The sequence below is a fragment of the Coptis chinensis genome, chromosome 5, assembly GCF_015680905.1.
Source record: "Coptis chinensis isolate HL-2020 chromosome 5, ASM1568090v1, whole genome shotgun sequence".
Lineage (NCBI taxonomy): Eukaryota > Viridiplantae > Streptophyta > Magnoliopsida > Ranunculales > Ranunculaceae > Coptis > Coptis chinensis.
In genome coordinates, this window is record NC_141460.1 from 22,629,134 (window position 1) to 22,650,069 (window position 20,936).

Here is a 20,936-nt window from a genome sequence, read left to right on the forward strand (position 1 = left end):
AATAAAATTTAAATCCAAACAACATTAAATAAACACATTACTATTTAAATTTAACTACTGAATTAAAATCCAACTAATAAAACAAAATTATGAAATAACAAATGAACACAACCGATGGTGAACACCTAGTTACGTGATGATGATGGACCCCAGGATGGAGATTGGCTTGAACCATTTGTCCTTTGGCGACGGCTCATGCCTGTCGGACTCGGCTGAAACAGTCCTCCACGGGTGGCATCGTCGCCGAGCATCTCTATTCGAACAAGCTACTGGCTTCCATCTCAAGTGCCGAATCGCATCTTGGGTTTTGTTGATCTTTGGTGGATAGTCTCCATGTTAGACAAGATATCGCCCGTAACCCCTTCGAGCATTTCAAATCTCCTCCTCAAGGTTCCCTTGCTTTTTGAACTACAATCTGTATATCTGGGATATTTCCACAAATACTATAAACGCACCGCAAGGCAGCAGTTTGCAACACTTGCATGCGGTCTAAATTAGAATTAGAATTATCTAATGCATCTTCATCCGGACATGTCATATCTTCCCTTTCTTTCATCCTCGACTCAACCATTTTTCTTCGCATAACGGCCAAGTCTCTTGGATGCAATCCAGATAGATACTTGCATTAGAATGCAATTTGATCTTAATAGGAGCAGATCTTGCGACAGCTCTAAAGGTGAGCATGATCTTAGTGATCAATACTGGGAAGAAGAGCGCAAGCTCTTTCCCCACTCTTGAATCACATTAAACATTAAATCGAGGATGCAGAAATTATACTTATTTGTTTGCAAAATCCGAGAGAACGTGGACATTGCGGGCGATATCATCGACTTTGTCTTTCCCGGGTTCCTACCAATCCAATCGAAGCTACAGACCCGGTTGATTGGTTCTCGAAATGGATCAGCGGATGCAATGAGATGTCGATTGTATTCACCCTCCGGGGCAGTATCCTTCATCAAAGCGAGAACTCCGATATAATCGATTCCCCGAATTATGCCGTTACCGTGTTGCTTTCAAGCGAAATTCCTAACGATTCGGCCAACAACCTGCCTCCGTTACTTCCCTCCTCGCTCCCCGCTACCTTTATGAAAATCCTATCCCCCAATTCTCGCTTTTTAAAAGCTTTCTACCAAATCATAGTGATAGAACTCCTCGGTCGAAAGTACCACAATCCGTTCCAATGCCTCTTAATCATCTCCGCAGTAAAATGGCGAAACTATCGGAAACAAACGCTGCTCCGGCAAAATTCTCGTCGTGGCGCCATTGAAGTTTCTTAGACAAGTAATGGTTTTGTAGACGTGGGGAGGCGAATGTGAAAAAACTACTAAAAACACGGTGGTGGCGGTGGTTACTTGAACCGGTGGTTGTTTTTCAAGTTGGGGTGGTGGTGGTAATGGTTTAGAGAAGATTTAAGTTGGCTTTGATTATCTTGGTGTGGGTGTAGTTATTTCCTTCTCTCTCTCTCTCTCTCTCTCTCTCTCTCTCTCTCTCTCTCTCTCTATATATATATATATATATATATATTATTTATTTATTTTTATTTTTTAATTTTTTAATTTTGGTTTTCAAAGTTTATTTAACTTGTAACCGGGCGGATTGAAAGGGAAACACTGTCGCGTGCGGTTTGGGAAGGAAGGAGACGCATACGTCGTCGTCGCGGTTTGGGGCCCCAAGCCCATGTGAATTCAAATTTTCCGATTTTTCGCCAAGCAATTTCAAATTCAATTTGTTTGCTTAGATTCGCCCGATTTTGGCCGAATGAGTTATGAAAATGATCAGTAGAAATTTCCAATCCAATGATCCATAAAACATTCAATTCCAACCATGGGTGACGTATAAGAGGGTGGAAGAATGCCTCGAAGTGCGTGTGTGACGTAAGTTATCTTAACGAAGAAAATCTAAGTTTAGATTACGCCAACCCAATTGAACTACAAGTAATGGGCCTAAGCAACACAAATGAAAAGTTCGAGCAATCCATGATGGAAAGATCGATCGCTGCCCACCCCAAACAAATTTTTAAACACAAAATTTGTTTTAAAACGTCGGGTCGTTTAAAAGTCGATTCCCAAGACTTGTTGGATTGCTATTTACGTGATTTTAGAATTTTTATTTTATTTTTATTTATTTTTATTTTTATTAGTTTATTATAAGAAACACGAAAAACAATAAATACATAATTCACCCCATAGAGGAACATGACTCAAAAACCGAGGAAACATGCAAAAGTGGAAAACGTGAATTATATGAAACGTGGACTTAGGATCCGGTACTTACAGCCACACACTCCATAGGGAGGGCCCGGTTACCTGAATGGTGCACTTACCACTATATGGGAGTGAAAGGAAGTACAGCAAATGACAAGGTCAGTCCTCATAGATAGGGTCCTGTAAAAGGACTTCCTCTACATCAGGGGATAGAAGTTCGTGAAAATGTTTTAACCGTTGACCATTAACTTGAAAGGTACTTGTTGTCATTTGGATTTACCAAGGTGATTGCCCCGTGAGGGGGTGACTTGATAACGAAAAGGGGCGGACCCGGCGGGTTTTAGTTTTCTGGAAAATATGTAGGCGGGAGTTGTAAAGCAAGACCTTTTGTCCGACCACAAACTCTTTCGCGAAGATATGCTTATCATGAACACGTTTCATGTTAGCTTTATAATCCTTCGGCGAGATCGTCTGCGAATCGCCACGGTTTCTTCAAGCTCATTCAATTGCAACTTCATGTTTGACACCTGCCTCATCAATATTGAAATTAAGGCTTTTATAGCCCACGAGCACGGTGCTCTAATTCAACGGCAAATGACATGGTTTCCCAAATACAAGTCTAAAGGGAGACATACCTATAGGAGTTTTGAAAGCAGTTCTATCGCCCATAAGGCATCCGATAGACGCTTTGACCCGGTCTTTCCTATCGGGGTTTACAGATTGTTTCTAAAATCTTTTTGATTTCCCTATTAGAAACTTCTACTTGTCCGCTAGTTTGTGGATGATAAGGAGTTGCTACTTTGTGTGTAACTCCATACTTTTTCACTAGGGATGCAACAACTCTGCTGCAAAAATATGTTCCACCATCACTAATGATGGCTTTTCGAATGCCAAACCCCAGAAAATATATTCTTTAATAAAAATACAACGGTCTTATGGTCATTGCTACGGCAAGCTAGGGCCTCTATCCATTTAGACCGTAGTCCACGCAACTAGAATATAAATGAAACCGTGGGAAACCGGAAAAGACCCATGAAATCAATGCCCCAAACGTCAAAAATTTCTACTATCAAGATTGGATTTAATGGCATCATATTAGGCTTCGTGATTAAGAAGTTGTTGGCAACGAATACACGCCTTTGCAATGCACTTGGGCATCCTTAAAAAGGGTAGGCCAATAAAACCACATTGAAGAACTTTAGCGGCTGTTTTCATCCCACTAAAATGGCCACCACACTTTTGTCATGGCAGAACGATAGAACTTCATTATATTCCCACCGGGGAATACAACGACGAATAACTGATCCGCATGATACTTAAAAAGGTAGGGCTCATCCCAAAGAGTATAACTTAACTCCGGCCAAAAACTTCTTCTACGTTCATTTCTTGACCAATTATAAGGCATAACATCAGCCGCTAAATAATTTACAATGTTAGCATACCATGGTGTTGAAAAAATGGCATACGAGATGCTCATCGTGGAAAAGAATCCGGTATGGACTTAGAATCACCGATGTCGCGTTTGTGAGTCTAGATAAGTGGTCGGCAACTACGTTTTTGACCCTCTTTGTCCTTTATTTCTAATGTGAACTCTTGTAGGAGAAGGATCCATCGGATTAATCTCACTAGCATCCTTCTTTGCAAGAAGGTACTTAAAATCGCATGGTCCGTGTAAACTAAAGTTTTAGAACCAACCAAATAAGGACCGAAACTTATCTAAAGCATAAATGACAGCTAAAGAATTCTTTTTCAGAGTTGAATAATTCCGTTGAGCATCGTTTAAGGTTTTACTAGCATAATAAATAACAAAGGACTTATTATCTAGTTTTTGTCCCAAAGATCGCACACTAACCGCATAATCTCTAGCATCACACGTGAGTTCGAAGGTTTAGACCAATGGGGAGGCTGTATAATTGGTGCAGAGGTTAGGGCGCTTTTAAAGTTTCAAAAGCCTGCTACAGTTAAAATTAAAATCAAAGATTGCATCCTTCAAAAGCAGCATTAGTTAACGCCTAGCTATTTTCGAAGTCTTTAATAAACCGCCTATAAAACTGCATGGCCTAGAAAGGCTCTAATATCAAGGACAAATCCGTGGTTTTAGGTAGAATTAAGCTATCTTATCTAGTTTGGCCTTATCTACTTCGATGCCATTACTAGATACAATGTGACCTAGTACTATGCCCTTTTTCACCATGAAATGATACTTTTCCCAGTTTTAAAAACGAGACTCTTTTCACCGTGTCAAAACCTTAGGCAGGTTAGACAAACAAATTGCGTGAAGGAGTCTCCATAGATAGAAAAAGCATCCATGAAAACTTCCATAAAAGCTCTACCATGTCACTAAATATATGAAGCATACACCACTTGGAAGGTTCCAGGGAGCATTACAAAGGCCAAAAGGCATTCGCTTTATAGGCATACGTTCCAAAGGGACATGTGAAGGTAGTCTTTTCTTGGTCATCAATATCAATAATAATCTAAAAATAGCCCGAAAGTAGCCATCCGTAAAACAATAAAAAGCATGACCCAATTTAGGGCGCTCGAGCATTTGATCTATAAAAGGTAAGGGGAAAGTGATCCTTTCGTGTCATAGCATTTAACCGTCTCTAATCAATCTGAGATCCTCCATTTCATAGGACCTTGTGACAACAACATAGTCACCCTTCCCATTTCGCACCATGGTAACTCCCCCGATTTCTTAGGAACTACATGAATGGGGCTTACCCATTCGCTTATCGAGATGGGGTATATGATACCGCGATCGAGTAATCGTAAGACTTCTTCCCTAACCACCTCTTTTCATGGCGGGTTCGTTATGGCCGAGGTTCGCGAAAGTCTTAGCGTTATCCTCCAAATGGATCGATGATGTGCAAACATTAGGGTCAATTCCCTTAATGTCGGCTGGGACCAACCAATCGCCCCATTGTTCCCCAATCACCCTGGATTAAACTTGTCTCTTCATTCTTAGATAACAGAGATATAATTACCGGATGACTACCATCCCGATCAAGTTGAATATATTTTAACTCGTGGAAGGGGTTTAAGCAAATCGGGTGGAAGGAAAATCAATAGATGTTTTCGTTGGGGTCCTCATTTTGCATAATGAATACTTGCTTAGGTAGCAAGTCTTCATACTCAATATGTGGAACAACCCGGAAGGATCTACAATTGGTGTGGACTCAAGGATGGTGTTGACTTCCTCTAAGTAGGAGTCATTTACAAAATCTGAAGTTCCAAAAAGAAAGGAATTTGTACATATTGTTTTCGTGAAACGTGTTGTTAAAATAATCTTGAGCTAAGCTCTCGATCATGCTAACCTCCCCATCTATAGGCTTAATCCGGTAATTGTTTCATCATTTTAAACACATTTACCTCAACCGTGTAAGATGGCTAAAAGATAAGGACATCTTACCATCACGCAATTTATAAGTCGTTGGCGGTTACTTGCTAAGAAGGGCCCTAAGATGATCGGTGCAGATCGTTGGCGACTTCAGTATCGAGGATAACAAAATCAGCCAGGATAGTAGAAATCCCGAACCTTAACAAGCATGTTTTCCACTACACCCTTAGGATACTTAATTGACTGTCCGCTAATTGCAACGTTATTTTTGTAGGTTGCATTTCACCGTCAGACCTATTTGTTTATACAAGTAATCACGGGAGTAAGTTAACACTCGCCCCGTGTCTAATAAAGCGGTCGTGGTGGAATCTCCTAAGGTGCATTTTTACAATAGGGATCTACCGAGGGGTCCTTGTACTTAACGATTCCATTATTTTTTTCTAAAGATGGGAATTGTTCCCGGTTAGAAAGGCGTCTTTAGGTATGTTGGTCTTACGCATAGTAGTGCACAACTCTTTAAGAAACTTAGCGTGGTTAGGGAGTGATAAAACGCTCTTTACACACGTTTATTGGCTTCCAGTTACTTATTTTCTTAAGTCCGAGGTCCACAGTCCAAAGTCCGAGGTCCACAGTCCAATTCCAAAGTCCAAAGTCCAACGTCCATATAGTCGTAGGTTTTAGTCAAGTTACCTTACTCACGTGGGATTGGTAGGATAGGTCGAGTAAATGATCGTCCAAACCTTAGGGCTCGGATAGGTTCACAACTGGAGTTACAACTTTAAGTGAGTAGGAATTTTAGGTTTCTTTTTAGTTGGTTTTTTAATTAAAATAACGGTAATGCAAATAAAATAAATTACTACAACGATTAGATGTAGGTAAACAAAATGTAGAGAAACAGGGAGAGAGTTAATCATGCTCATGCAAGAATCATTTCTTAACAGTTTTTATTACCAAATCACTACATCTCTAATTCGTCTCATTTTAGGAGACGGCGTCGTATCGATCCCTAGTGCATGCCCACATCTCTAGGTCGCATTTCACTAGCATAAGGAGTTTTAATAATACCGCGCATCTACGGTATATTATTTCCCTCTCGCTCAATTTCACATCACCGGGTGAATTGGAGAGCTATCGGCAGAGTCGCTAGCGAGACATTTTAGATTCGACGCCAGACCGCCCTGAGCATCAATGATCCAACTTTGTACGTCTCGATCATTTTGGGACCGGATGTTAATTCTATGCCTAATTCCTAAGTAGTGATTCTAGAATATTAACGAAGTCAATCCGATTTTACACGAAGCAAGATAACCCTCCCCTCGTGGGGATTAGCTCATCATCGAGAGAAGAATAATAAAACTTGTTTGTATACATTAAGTAAATAAATGCAGGACATAAATTAAACTAGAAAAACGAAATGACATTATTAAGCGGTAAAATAACTTGTCAGTATTAAGTCTTTGAAATAAAAATAGCGTATGTAAGCAATCTTGAAGAAGAAAAAAACTAAGTGTAGCTAAAGCATTAATATGTCAAGACCTTATAATGAAGCTAACCCCATATATATAAAGCGGATGTCCGGAGGATGATTTAATTCGGTCCCGCTGTTTCTCCATTTGAGACATTCAAAACTTTGAATGTCGAGGTTTTGTTTTCACGTGACTTCTTTTTAAACCAAGTTTTGTTTACTTAAACAAAACTTCATTTAATGTTTCGTCGGCTTACTTTATATTTGTCCCTTTGCTCAATTTCATTTCAATCTTGAACAGTATCGTGTCTTCTCTCATTGCAAGGTGGCATCAATTTGAAACCATTCTCTGCCTGCCTATCTTTGACTCATCATGCCTTCCGGGCCCCTGAGTGTGTCTAGTGGGTACCGATTTTGGCGTTTTACGACTTTTGTCCTTACCCGCGAGTTAAATGCCGCCGTCGCGCTATGGCAGCTTCACTAGCCAACGTCGGCATCTAGATTTATCCGATTTGAGCTTTGGAAGTTTCCCGCTTTATATGTGGGCCGCCCCGCGACCTGGTTCGTTCTTTTGGAAACTTCATCTGGTCGGGGCTTTGTTGGCGCTTCACGGGATTGAGTGGGAATTCCAAATATTCCCAGATTCTTGTACTTGGCGGCTTCACTAGCCAACGTCGGCACCTAGATTTATCCGATTTGAGCTTGAGTTTCCTTTCTTTATATGTGGCCGTCTCTCGCACTCGTTGTTATTTTGGGAACTTCGCTCTAGTCGCTTTGTTGGGCTTCACGGGGATTGAGTGGGAATTCCAAATATTCCCGTGATTCCTGTTTTGGCAACTTCACTAGCCAACGCCGGCATCTAGATTTATCCGATTTGAGCCGGAAATTTGCCGCTTCTTCATATGTGGGCCCGTTTCGCAGACCGGTTACGTTCTTTTTTGAAACTTTGGCTTCACGAGGGTCAAGTGGAAACTCCAAATATTCCCGTATTCTCCTGTGCCCGATGCATGTTTTATCACTATATTCATTTTAATTGCGAAACCTCAAAAAAGTACGAAAATATAATTATTACATGATTATTGAACACATAATCGACCAAAAATGCTATATCTCTCGGGGTTTAATATTACAATTTTGGGTGCTTATCACACCACCCCCAAACAGCACTTTGCTTGTCCTCAAGCAAAGAAGAGACATTAAAATGATAAGTGATCAAAATGTGTTGTCTAAGCTAAATCTCATTTCAAGCAGTCGCGGTTGCATTGAAAGTAAGCAACAAGGCCTTGAACCACTAGGAATTCCCTAGTGGACAAGTTATAGCCTCGTGAGAGTTTTCGAAGAAAGATACTCACAAACTTCATTTATACTACAACGACTTCAAGAACAAAGGCTTGTTTCCTTAATTAATCTCGGTATCTAGACATCTCACTAGCAAGGAAACAAGGATTTTATTCTTTCGAAATTCAAGTTAATATACATACAATAATCGAAACATCTACACGTATGAGCATGCATGCGATGATCTAATAATAAAATGTCGAGTAGGGCCGTTTCTGGATCCTTTTGGATAGCGTCCTTAAGTAGGTTCTCCGTGTATGTGTCGAAACACAATTTCTCTCTTATTTTTCCACTCAAGCTTTGCTATCTCCAAGCAGGTCGCGGGGGCTGCGTTTCCTCACTTACTCAATGACAAATGAGGAGCCGAGGTTCGAGAAGTCACAACTACTACTTATTATCACACTATCCTATCCCTAATTGAGCTAGAGGTCTTTATTAGGTGTTATGGGGCTTAGGTGGTAGTGTAGAAGAAAATGGAATGGAAAATTAAAAAAAAATGATAAGTATGAGAGAATAAGGTCTTCGAGATATTTATACTAGAGAATCCTTATTTTCCTTCCCCGCTTTTAACATGGGTTTCCATACTTGGATTTTGCAAGCTTTTGTATTCCCTTTGATTTGATTTTTGGCCTTTTGATTTTTGGAAACATATTTCTATTTTCTTTTCTTTTCTTCAAAACAGTAACCGATTTTGATTTGTGACAAGGTTTTTCTCTTCATTTTTCGCACTTCATCCTATTTCTCATACTCATCATCTAGGTAGGCTTATTTATTTGTGGTTACTAGATGGGTAATGATTTTTGGTGAAGTAGAAAGGATTAATGAAAGGTTCAAGGGGGCGACTAAGCGGTAAAATTTTTACAAAGCGAATTTTTGGCTATATCGATCCAAAGAAGGCCTAAATTCTACGCCTAGGATTTGGGTAGTGATCAAGTAGTAGACGCGTGTGAACTTCTCTATTCGAAGAACTACTCCTCTGGTCATTACTCATATATCATACATTTGAGGCTTTTGGTTAGATTCTTACAGGATATGGAAACTAAGTTGTCTAACCGTGGGTCCTAGAAACTTCATCACGTTGCATTTAATGATAGTCGGTGCATGAATGCTCATGAAAAGATGTAAAACTATTGCATCGTATTAAATTAAGTTTCTAAGGACAAGTCCTGATTCTCGATACTAGGGGAGATTTCTAAATATTTTCATCATAGAAAGGAAACGAGAATTTGTCACTAAATCGTTTATTTAGACATTAAGTAAACTATATACAACTATGCATGCCTAATTTTGCAAAAGGTTCTCACCACCCCCAAACAAGGACACTTGTCCTCAAAGTGTTAAGAGGAAGAAAGAGTATACCTGAGAGGCTTTGAGCAAAAATAAAGCTGACATCTTCCACAGAAATTTATTGTAACACACTATATATTATACATCATAAAAGTAGAAGCTAACTGTTAGAGTAGCACACTGTTAGGTCATTTATTTATTTCACATCAAAACATAAAACAAATATGTACATGCATCAACTCACATTGCCCCAACCTTGAACTGGGGGATAGTCCCTCCTTGCCTCGTCCCTGTAGAAATGCCATTCCTTCGCATCCCGCCAATCTATCATAGCTTTCCAGACTTCACTCCATTTTACTCTTCTTTGCATTGTCTAGATAAGCTATCATTTTTTCATAATTAGGAAAAGAACGAACTTTCTTAAGATACCTTGCGTATGTCCATGTCCCAAATCGCCAAAGGAACGAATTATCTTGTTTGTTGGACACATAGAGTCGACCTTTACCCAAATCCAAAGGTGGCTGCAAACTCGTGGAAGATGTCCTCACTATCCCGCATCTTTAATCGCGGTGGTAATATAGTGTTGCCGAAAAGACCGAGCCTTCTTAAGATTCTCAATTACTAGTTCTATAATGTCGGTGGTGGTATGTTCTTTGGGCCAATGCATGGAATGTCTTACACGGCCTTTGATGCAGTGGAAAATGCCAATCTCCCATGATGTTGTCGAAGAGTAAATAAATAACATGGCGGTTCCAACATTCATGGTCATATCGCTAGTGGAATAGTGAATTTCGCCATCGCCGCCTTCAAGACGCTTCTTTGACGCTGGGCAAGGCCATCGCCATAGCGGGCGAAGAAAATCTTCCCTAGAGTAGTCATTAAGGTCATTCTCTATCATGTATTGGATGGGGAGATCCGCTGAAGAGGAGGAAGGTCTAGAGCCATAGCCACTATTGGCTCATAAAAGGCGTCGGTGTTACCAATACGTGTAGTGTAAACCCATTCAAAGGGAAACCCCGGACACCGGGTAGATCTTCCATGTTATTATAAAAATAAGTTGCCAAACCTCGGGGAGTATGTCCGCTTTCTGGGTGTAGAATGAGAGAGAAAGATGACGAAGTTGAACCACGCTTATTTAATGGTCAGCCACGACATGTGAATAGGAATCAAACTCCAAAGTTGTAGTTTAATTATTCTATTTTATAATAATAGATGAGATTTCCAATTAGTGTTTAACTAGAAGACCATCTCTTTGTGAAGTCTCATCCTCGACTTTTCTAGAAGCCCTTATGTTTCCTAAGTCAAATAGGTCTCCCTTTATTGACTTAAACAATAGAAAAACATAATGTTTAGGTTCTGAGTAGTAGTTAGAGTTCTAGCCTCGGTAGTCGAAGTTCGGATTTGACTTCATAGTTAAGAGTTGGTTATACTTTAACCTACTACTCCAACTAGTTCCAAAGCCTACTTAACCTCCTCTTCTTGTTTCACCTCGGCATCTAGAAGTTAGAGGATTTGGACTTGAAGTGTGTTCTCCGCACTTTTCACCACACCAAGACCATATCTGAAGCTTTAAGAAGATGCCGCCACGGTCACATATTTATTTGCTAAAATATATACACACAGTAACATGCTCCAAAGTCGTGTCCCTTCTAAGAATGGACTCTAAGTCCATGAGGCTAATAACATAATCACCAAACCGATAAACCCAAAGAAAAGGACAAAGCAAAAGAATATGGTTCACAGACTCCACATTCCTTAGACAAAGGACAAAAGTTGACGATGGCTTTTGACACGGTCTTCCTATAAATTGTTTATAGAAAAGATTTTACCTAGTGCACACCAAACAAAAAAGGCAATCTTTAGACGGAACTTCACAACCCTAAATAATTTGACTAGGAAAGTTATGAAGGAGTTTAAGATCACTTACTAGAAATTAGTGAACAAAGCTTGAAGTAAAAATATCTATTAGAAAATCTCCCCTTTCTTGTCGATGAGACCAAAGCTTTGGTGTCTCATCCCGTCTCACAAAAAAGAAATAGAATCTAACATCATCGAGAGAGCAACCACATTCACTATATCCTTGTCATAGAGCAACATGAATTCCCAAATCCCAAGCAATTGAACAATCAGGGTTCCCCATGAAAGATCTAAATAACTAGATATATGAATCTACATAAAAAGAAAGAAAAGAAAAGTGATTAAGTTGTGATACCGTTGAGAACCACATGCACTAAAAGCTCGAACTTGTAGATGGAGGCTTCCACTTGTAAATGGTTCAACAGATGGTCGACATACATACCATACCACAAAGATAGAGTGGACTATGTTAACACTCCCACAAATATAAAGTGGACTAGTTAACACTCCCACAAGAGGACATGGGTCACATGCACACCACACCACTCCCCTCAACGACATATCGCTGGAGAAATATTCCTGTTACGCAGACTTGAACCCACAACATTGCAGAAACCAACCGCTCTTGATACAATGTTGAGAACCACATGCTTAAAAGCTTGAACATGTAGATGGAGGCTTCCACATTGTATACAAAGGGTGGTTCAACAGACAGTAGGCATATACCATACCACAAACATGGAGTGGACTTTGTTAACACTCCCACAAATATGGAGTGGACTAGTTAACCCTCCCACAAGAGGACCGTGGGTCAGACACATACCACAACAAAGATTTGTCATAGAGAAAATGTTAAAGGAAATAAAGCACTAAACTTAGTTAACCTATAAAGGAACAATCTCTTATTCAGAAGCTAACCATAATCCCATCATAAACCAAATTCTCTATAACCGTTTCTATGTCCGTTCTCTCTCCCACATTATCGGATAATTACTGTCCACCTATCATAGATTACATTACCATAGTTCAATGCGAAAATTATGTGTGGAGGCATAGGCAGTGTACAAGGCTCTGCAACAAAGACCAAGACAAATTGGTCAAACAACACTACCTTATAATAACACATTGGAATACAAAGAAAGAGCATCCCAACCTACCCAAAAAAATATAAGGGGAAAAACAACAGACCAACCAGAAACCTAGCAAGATGTCCTTGATACTGATGGAATGAATGTCTACCATTTTCATGCCCTTTCTGAGGATGAGGTTAGGATCTTTCTTTAGTAAGTATGGCCACGTCCAGAGTATGAGTGTGCATGAGGAGTTGAATAGGTAGCATCAGGAAACCGTTGGAGGTATATTCAGTTGACACCACACGTTACAGAGTATGACTGCTGCTGGAAATTAGATTCATAAGAGGATAGACGTCAACCATGCTAATTACTGCACCAATAGCATGGCTTTCTAGCACACATCTAAGTTTTAAGGGGAGAGGCGTGATACAAGGCACTACGCTTCTCAAGTGTAGCTGCCACCCTCACAAATAACCTACAGTTATTTTCAGAAGGATTTGGCCTTAAATTGCGCTCAGAGGATCTTGAAAACCATTGTTTCACGGGCCGTTGTTGCTACTTATTTGACAACATAGGCACACATGTATTAACCTACAAAATGCCATGACTTCCTTCCTGGGATTGAACCAGCATCACGCGTTTCCCTAGATGAATATCCTAGCATCAATGAAAGCTTAGAGGAGGAATTAAGTGAACTACTAAACTTAACGAGCACAAATGTCTAATTTATCGTGATTCCAGCCATTCTAAGTTGATTTCCATTCCAAGAAAGTTCTTACTTCCTTGCGACGTTAAGGACTCTTAACACGCACTCTTTTACTTGTCTTTGCATAACATAAAAAGGATCTGCGCCTAGTGTATTCAGAAAGCCATGTAGAAACCTAATGAACTTCAAAACTGGCACCAAAGTTGTACAATCTAGAGAAAATGTACTGGGAAGACTCTTGACACATGACTTGGAGGCCATAAACACTATTAGACTTCGGTCAGGAAGCACCTTTGCTGCAACATCCATATATGCCTAACTCATTAGAGAGATGGTGTTCATGCAGTGGAACTAAGGATTTACATACTTTTTACCAATCTAAATTTCAGATGCCCATAAGTTTTTATCCTTTAAGTTGGTTTATTCTCAAATTGGTACCACCGGAGGTAGACCTTTGAAGTGAATCCAGTGACAAATATCAAATATGAAAAACTTTAATAGATATTATTCCAAATGTGTGTGTTATCAAGTTCTCTAATGGTAAATCAATCGTCTTGTTAGAGAGGTCTTCAAATTAGAGATACGATATATAGAAGGGAAAACTTACTCCTAACATATGCATTCCCTTTTCCTTTTCGTGTATGTGTGTGTGTTACTTCTGAAAAAAGAAAAAAAATTTCCTAAGCCTAAAATTATTAATATATAGCCCCAGAAAAGCATTAATTTTAGTTTAAGTTTCTAAGAGAATGGCAATTCTATTATCAAACGACCACAAGACATCATGTATAATTCTTGTCACCATGCAGTTGGACTTGACCGTGATGCAGGACAAGACATCAATGAATTTAAATATCAACTGGATTCGGAAACTAAATGTCTTAAATGAGACAGGTCATACCTTAGATTTTTCAAACCCCACCACAGGCAATACATATACTTCTCATGAAACTTTGCAGAAACAACTTCGCTAGTTAAAGCATCTTCATATATTCCGTACTTGAACTGGATCGCTTCGTTAGTTGCATTGCAATTACGAAGCACATTAGTAGCATTCAGCCAATTTGTGTGTCTAGCAATTTCAATATAATTGTATGAACCTCGGCGGCAGTCCAGATACTTGGGATAACAATGAATCGATAAACCTGTTTCCTTGCTACACTCCTCACTCCAACAGTCATGCTGCCGCTGAATAGACAACAGATACCATGAAGCTCCTAACACCTGAGAATATAACAGAAATATTATCTTGTTAGGATATCTCCAAGGGTCTCATTTATTGGACTTAACAATAATTACCCCTTCATTTGAGAGATAAAAGCATAGTATAAAGTAATGAAAATTCCTAACATTGCAAATTAGTATTAACATAACAGACAGAAGCAGGATTTGGGGAAGTACATGACTTGCTAGCATGTAGAGCACTAGATTGTAAGCAGCTCCAGCCCAAGCGGTCTTGGTTACAACCCCAGTATTTTGATAATCCATTCGGTTCAAAGGGAAAATGAGAAAAATCGAGGAACATACTGGACAAGAACAATTAGAGCAAGCGTGTTGTTAGCATGGTCAGCTGTGTCTCGGCCCTATTTTTGGTATGATAAGCCAATTTATGATCTGCAGAAGAAAAAAAAAGTGGAAAACACTTGCTTTATGTATTTATTCTACAAATAAAATGACAATAAATGCATATAACCTATTTAATTTTCTTTAATCCATAACATTTGCTATTTTATCTAGTTCGTCACGCGAGCATGGGGTGGGGGGACAACACAAAACAAACAGTTATTTTGTTTACCATTTGATCTCTAGTACTAATCATGTAAACTTCACATTAGCTCTTGTTGTCTTGAAATATCATATTCAATTACAAAATGTCTATTTGTGACAAGAAAATAATATTTAAACTGGATGGTATCAATATTACACTGTAGAATACCTTGTTGTCAGTCTTGTTACATAAAAGATATGTCATGTTATCAAACACATACTGGATTGGACAACAAAGTGCTGGTGGCATCAGATCCTTACATGAAGGCAATTGCATTAACAAGTTTGAAGCCCCCCTTCCCCTGGTACTGTCTTAACCTGGTGATGACTGATGAGCATACAACACATGTGTCCTCTGTTTGAGGTTATCTCTTTCATACATGTTTATAGGGAGACTACTAGACTTGCAGATCATCTAGCTGCATTAGGTAAGTGTTACTATGAAAATGTAGTGTATTTTGTGCCTCCTCTTGATCTTGAATGTGAAATTGTTGTAAGAGAGGAGGTAGCTAAAAGCCTATACACTAAGTTGGTTTTTTAATACAGGTGAAGCTCTGCCTAGCCTAGCTTAACTCTCAAAAAAATATGCCAAGAAATTCAGTACACACAATTAACCTTACCTGAGGAAGAGGAAGCATAGCAGCAAGATCAATGATAAAATCTGACATCAAATACCGTTTAGCAATTTTCTCCGGATCCGTAACAAGCTCACCTCTACCAACAACCCTAGAACTCTTTAAAACAAATGCAGTGCGAAACTTTAAAACGATATGAATTAAGTAACAAAGATCAGCTAAAGTTCGAAGAATGGTAACACTTAACAGTAAAACTTCATCGATTTCTATACAAGCGGGACCACCGACTCTTGGAAGATAGTAATAAAGAGGGTCAATGAACAATGCACCAAGACAAACAGCTAAGAAAACACGATTCCATAGAGTGAGGAATCTTCCACTTGGATCTAAAATTTGATAAATCGAGGAAGTATCTTTGGTTTTGGTAGTGTTTGCGAAATACGGGCGGCGGAATCTTGATGTGGAAGAGGAAATGTTGATGAAATTATTCATCATTTTCTTCCATGGCAGAGAAAGAGAGTTATTGAGGACACAACGCAGTGGTCATGAGTGGAGCTGGGGTTGTTGTGTTCATCGAAAAGAATCATAATAATAATTCTGTCAATATAATGCCGAGATTCTTGAACAACTTGATTAATAAAAGATGAAGAATAAAAAGAAACTCACGATCGAATGGTTACTGTGCATGCATGTTTGAGACCTCGATCAACAGAAGGACATTGTTTGCTAAGGAGGAGAGTAGAGAAGAAGGAGAAGAAGAGGAAGAGGTTTGGAGAAGAAGGAAAGAATGGTGATGAAAGTTTCTTTTTCATTATTATTATTTTTTTTTTTCTGCTCGATATTCGCGGGAAACCAGTCAAGTTGGCTGTGTTTTCGACTTTTCGGGAAACTAAGTTGGGACTTGGGACGGGTTGTCGGGTCGGGTTACCCGCTTCATTTATCAGCCCATTTTAACTGACGAAAAGCAAGTCAAACATTTCCAACGGGGTTCAGACTTCAGACTTTCTTTCAATAAAATAATTCCTTAACCACTTTCACTCCAAATTATTGTTTTACCTACGGTAAATAATTTCTTACTTTCTCTCTTTCAATTGGGTTTTATGAAGAAACGGTTAATCTGTCATACATGTTTCATAGTTTTAACTATTTTGGCATTTTTATTTATTATTATCTTGTTTCTGTGAGTTTCGAAAGCTTACTTGAGTCAGTTGCATTTCGAAAACAAATGGGCTCGGAAGGCTTGCAAGCTGCTAAGGTATATCGCCACCTCCTCAAAGCAGTGAAGAAACACATTGGCAAGGAAGAACATAAAAAGACATTTCAGTGATTTCATTAATCAAGAGTTTCACAAAGTGTCAGACCCATCAACTGCTCAGCGAAAATAATGCTCGCCCACAACTACAGCTATCTGCTCAATAGTGTGCACCATCACAAGGTGAATATTGTTCTCTTTGTACTTTCCGTTGCTACTTGCTGCTGCTTGATGTGACTGTCAAAAGTTTTAAATGAATGTTAGTCTACTGAAATTGCATGAGGAGTCAGAGCATAGATTTTAATACACTGAAAAGATACGGAGTATAGCAACTTTTGTAACTTGGATGGTGAAGACAAGATGAGATGGTGGATTACAACATGGACATTGGGGCAGAGTGTGGGCGGAAAGGGCCGTGTTTGAGACGTTGTGGCTAGAGGGTATGAAGCAGGGTTTAGAGGTTTTCTTGTAGATGCTATTCCTTTAGAATTATATGGATAACTTGCGAGTATGGAGCTTAGGAGGTTAAGTCATTTAGTTTCTTGCTAATGACTTAAGGTTGGTTAATCCTATGTCAGTTAGATCAATATATTATCTTTTGCCTATCCAAAGAAAAAAAGAACACGAGTTACCAAGAGAAGTGGGACACCTTTTTTCCTAACTTCGTCTTGACAGCTGTAAAATGCTGAAAATTAATGGAGAAGGGGGTTTATGTTGTAGAGTAAAGCTTTAATGATATGGACTGAGTTAAAGATTTATTATGTTGTAGAGTAAAGCGTCAGGGGAATTTTTTTTGGGTGGGGGGACATAGGAATCTAATTCTACGAAACATGTTAACTCTCTCCTTGTTAAAAAAGAGAAAAAAACTAAAGAAGGGAATTAAAATGGAGGCGTTGTTCAAAGTAATTACAAGAGAGAGAGATTTACAGGAAGGGCCTAAAGTTTGATCACAAATGGGTGAAGGGGTGGTTTTAACCAAGGGAATCAGTGTGGTAGTCCAAGTCCATGAGTGCATTGGTCGATTATAAGCACCTCTATATGAAACCCAGGCTAAGCAGCAGCAGATAAGACCTGGCTTTGGTAAAGGGTTGTTGACGTGCTGGAGCAACACTGGTCCCTTTGTGCTGGTAAACTAATTTAGTTTCTTTTCCAACAATGATAAGACCTTCAAGAATTCTTTTTTGAATGAAGTAACATAACTCATATTAAGGTATTGGAAACCTAAGTTAGATTGTTTCTGCAAAAAGTAACCTGGATAAGTGTTTTGATCAGCTCACCAGAGTTTCCATTCTAATATCCTGTCCGTTTGTGAAGTTTGGTGTTCGTGAATTTGTTGGATGAACAAATTTTACATTGTGAGATCATAATGTTATCTAACCCTTCCTTGTGTGACCAAGTGCTCACAGCAAGACTTCTCGAAATTTCCACTTTTACCCCATTTCTGTATCTATCCGTGTGGTTCTTAACTTGTTGCTGCTCAAGAAACTCCGATTGTGATGTAACAAGTTCTCTCTCTGCTTCAAAAGAACCTCTGAGTTGGAAATTCGAATTCATTATATCTGCGGTACCATTGATGTGTTCAACCACTTTTCTAAATTCATTATAAACCATGCCATACAATATAAGGAACTTTTTGGCACACAAGCATTGCTCTTAAAGTCCCACCTTACAAGTGGTTCCCTGGATTCCTTGTGAAAGTTAGATAGCAAAAGCATTCCCTTTGCAAAGCCACCTCATGGAAACAGTTGTATTTGAGTGTTTATTGTCTGTTATGTGTTAGCGAAGTTTTACTTTTTTTCTTTGGAGAGCAAATCATGTCCTAGATCTTACGGTGACACGTCTTTTCTCTTGTGTGGAATCCCACTTGAAGTTTACAAGCATAGTGAGTAAAGCATCAATTAACAAATTTAGTATGCTACTGTTTGACGTTTTCCTCACCTGTATATTTAACTGCAATGTATTGTATTTTAGTTATTGAGGACATTCTGATTTGGACTTTACTAATACTTGTATGGTTGTGTTTATAATTCTGTAGGAGCTACTGTTTTCCTACAACATTGCTGTGGATAGATCAGATGAAGTGAAACGAACACTAAACAAATCTGCTGCAAGTGTTGGTCTTCAGCTTCCAGAAGTTTATCAACCTTGATCATCACTTCGTCTCAGTATTGGTGGAAAACTAATCCCATTTTTATTTTATTTTGCTGCTATGTTTAAAATTTTGTCCGATGTGTTGTTGATTTTTTGTTCGCTAGAATTGATATCATTGCCGATCTTTAATATTAGTCATTGCTATTGTTTATTGATGCTATCTAAATGTGAATCATGCCAGATACTGAGCCAACCTTATACGAACCATACCAGATATTTAGCCAATCTTACAATTAAGCAAACCTTCTTTTCACTTCCCTTGTGACGGACCTGGAAAACTCTTGCATATGAAGTTTCCGCTTGGGACCAGGTCGTGTTAGGTTATAGGAGGATCACTAAAGGCTCGTTTATGAAGAAAACAATTGTCAGAAAGTTAGATTCTCAGTTAGAGATGTAGAAGGTCAATGCGCTCACACATGCCCGACATCCACACCTAAAAAAGTTGGAAATGAATTACGACGCGCCTAATCATGAAGATTTAGATGATCCACAATTGCAAGAAACCATCATTTGTGAGTGCAACTATGCTGCAAGTTTCTTTTTGGTCTTTCTGGGTATCTGAGATTTAGAAGCTCAATGCACACACACACACGCCCGACATCCACACCTTGAAAAGAAGGAAATGAATTACTTACGCATACATGTATATTGTGGAGGATTAGATTACCACAATTGCAAGAAACCATCATTTGAAAAGTGCAATTATGCTGCAAGTTTCTTTTTAGTCATTCTCGGGAGTATCTGAAACTGCCTGAATTATTAGTGGACAGGCTCTGGAAGTAATTAGATAGGCTGATGCCCTTTTTTTTGGATGGATGACTTATGCATGCTTTAGTCCGAGGTTCTCTTTAGGGCTTCAAATGGGAAGGTTGAATTTTGTCCCTGGTATCCTGACAACATATTATGATTTTATTGTTGCTGTATCTGTCACAGAGTTTTTTCCTTATATTCAGACTAATCTCCACTTGGTTGGATTGGATTTGCCAGTTCTGGCTTTGGGTAACTAGGTAGAGAATTTTTAATATTTGGGTATGAAAAAGTTTGTAGGAAGGCTGTTGTTTTAAATAAGGCATCAAGTGTAGGTTGTGTCTTAATTTTGTGATCAGTTTGTACAGTTTCGTTGTTTGCCTTTCTGGTCTGTGCATCTGTTGCAGATAAAAGAGTTTCTTTATCTCCCTAATCTCTTTCCCTCTTTCATTTCCGGTAGTGAGACAAGTGTGGTTTTCAGTGTCTTCTTCACCCCATGTAGAATGGAATTTGAATGGCGTTATAATGATGCCGACTACTTAAGACTAAGTCCAATGAACAATCGTTGCAACCTCAGATAGTTTTTACCAGTGACGGCGCATGAATGCATGATGGCTACTGTTTGAAAGTCCAACGGTTGGATTCCTCACATTCCATTGTGAATGGCGTCTAAAGACACCATACCACTTGTCAAATATCTCGGACGCCTCTTGCAAAGCCCCATCCCTCATCTTTTGCTACATATATTCAGCGGAATATCTATATGCAGTTGAGAATATTGGGTTGCAGACTTGTAGTGCACCATTGGACCTCATTTTTTCTCCTCTTCTGCAGTGTAGCATCGCTCTTGGCCTAAATTGTTTTCTTGTTAGCTTTTGTATTTGTCTTCATATTTTTGAGTTTCAGCTTTCCAAGTCCTTAGTTTACTTTCCACCCATAGGCTGATAGGTGGACCAACGTCTTAATTTTATATTGGTGATAAAAATACAAAATCACAATTCGGACAAGTCTAAAGCATAAGTCTGAATGAAGCTAATGCAGGATGATGAACCAGACCATTCATTGACTTAAGCAATGATAGGCAGCACTGCAGCCGTGGTGAAGGGAGTGGCTTGAGAACAAAGCGACTTGACTTTGACTTTAAAGGCATATATAAAGAAAAAACCTTATCAGTTCG

At 39.0% G+C, this 20,936-nt stretch overlaps 1 protein-coding gene and 1 pseudogene across 1 annotated transcript; one reads left to right on the forward strand and one right to left on the reverse strand.

The window, feature by feature from the left end:
* Positions 1-12,042: 12,042 nt before the first annotated feature.
* Positions 12,043-16,400, reverse strand: LOC147497108 (cyclic nucleotide-gated ion channel 18-like; annotated as a pseudogene).
* Positions 16,401-16,590: 190 nt separating this feature from the next.
* On the forward strand, positions 16,591-19,165 carry LOC147497109 (uncharacterized). Its single transcript, XM_086562513.1, is given in 3 exon segments — positions 16,591-16,670; positions 16,804-17,044; positions 18,897-19,165. Coding segments are annotated over 2 exon segments (324 nt in total). The 5' UTR covers positions 16,591-16,670; positions 16,804-16,834; the 3' UTR covers positions 19,011-19,165.
* The last annotated feature ends 1,771 nt before the right edge of the window (positions 19,166-20,936 follow it).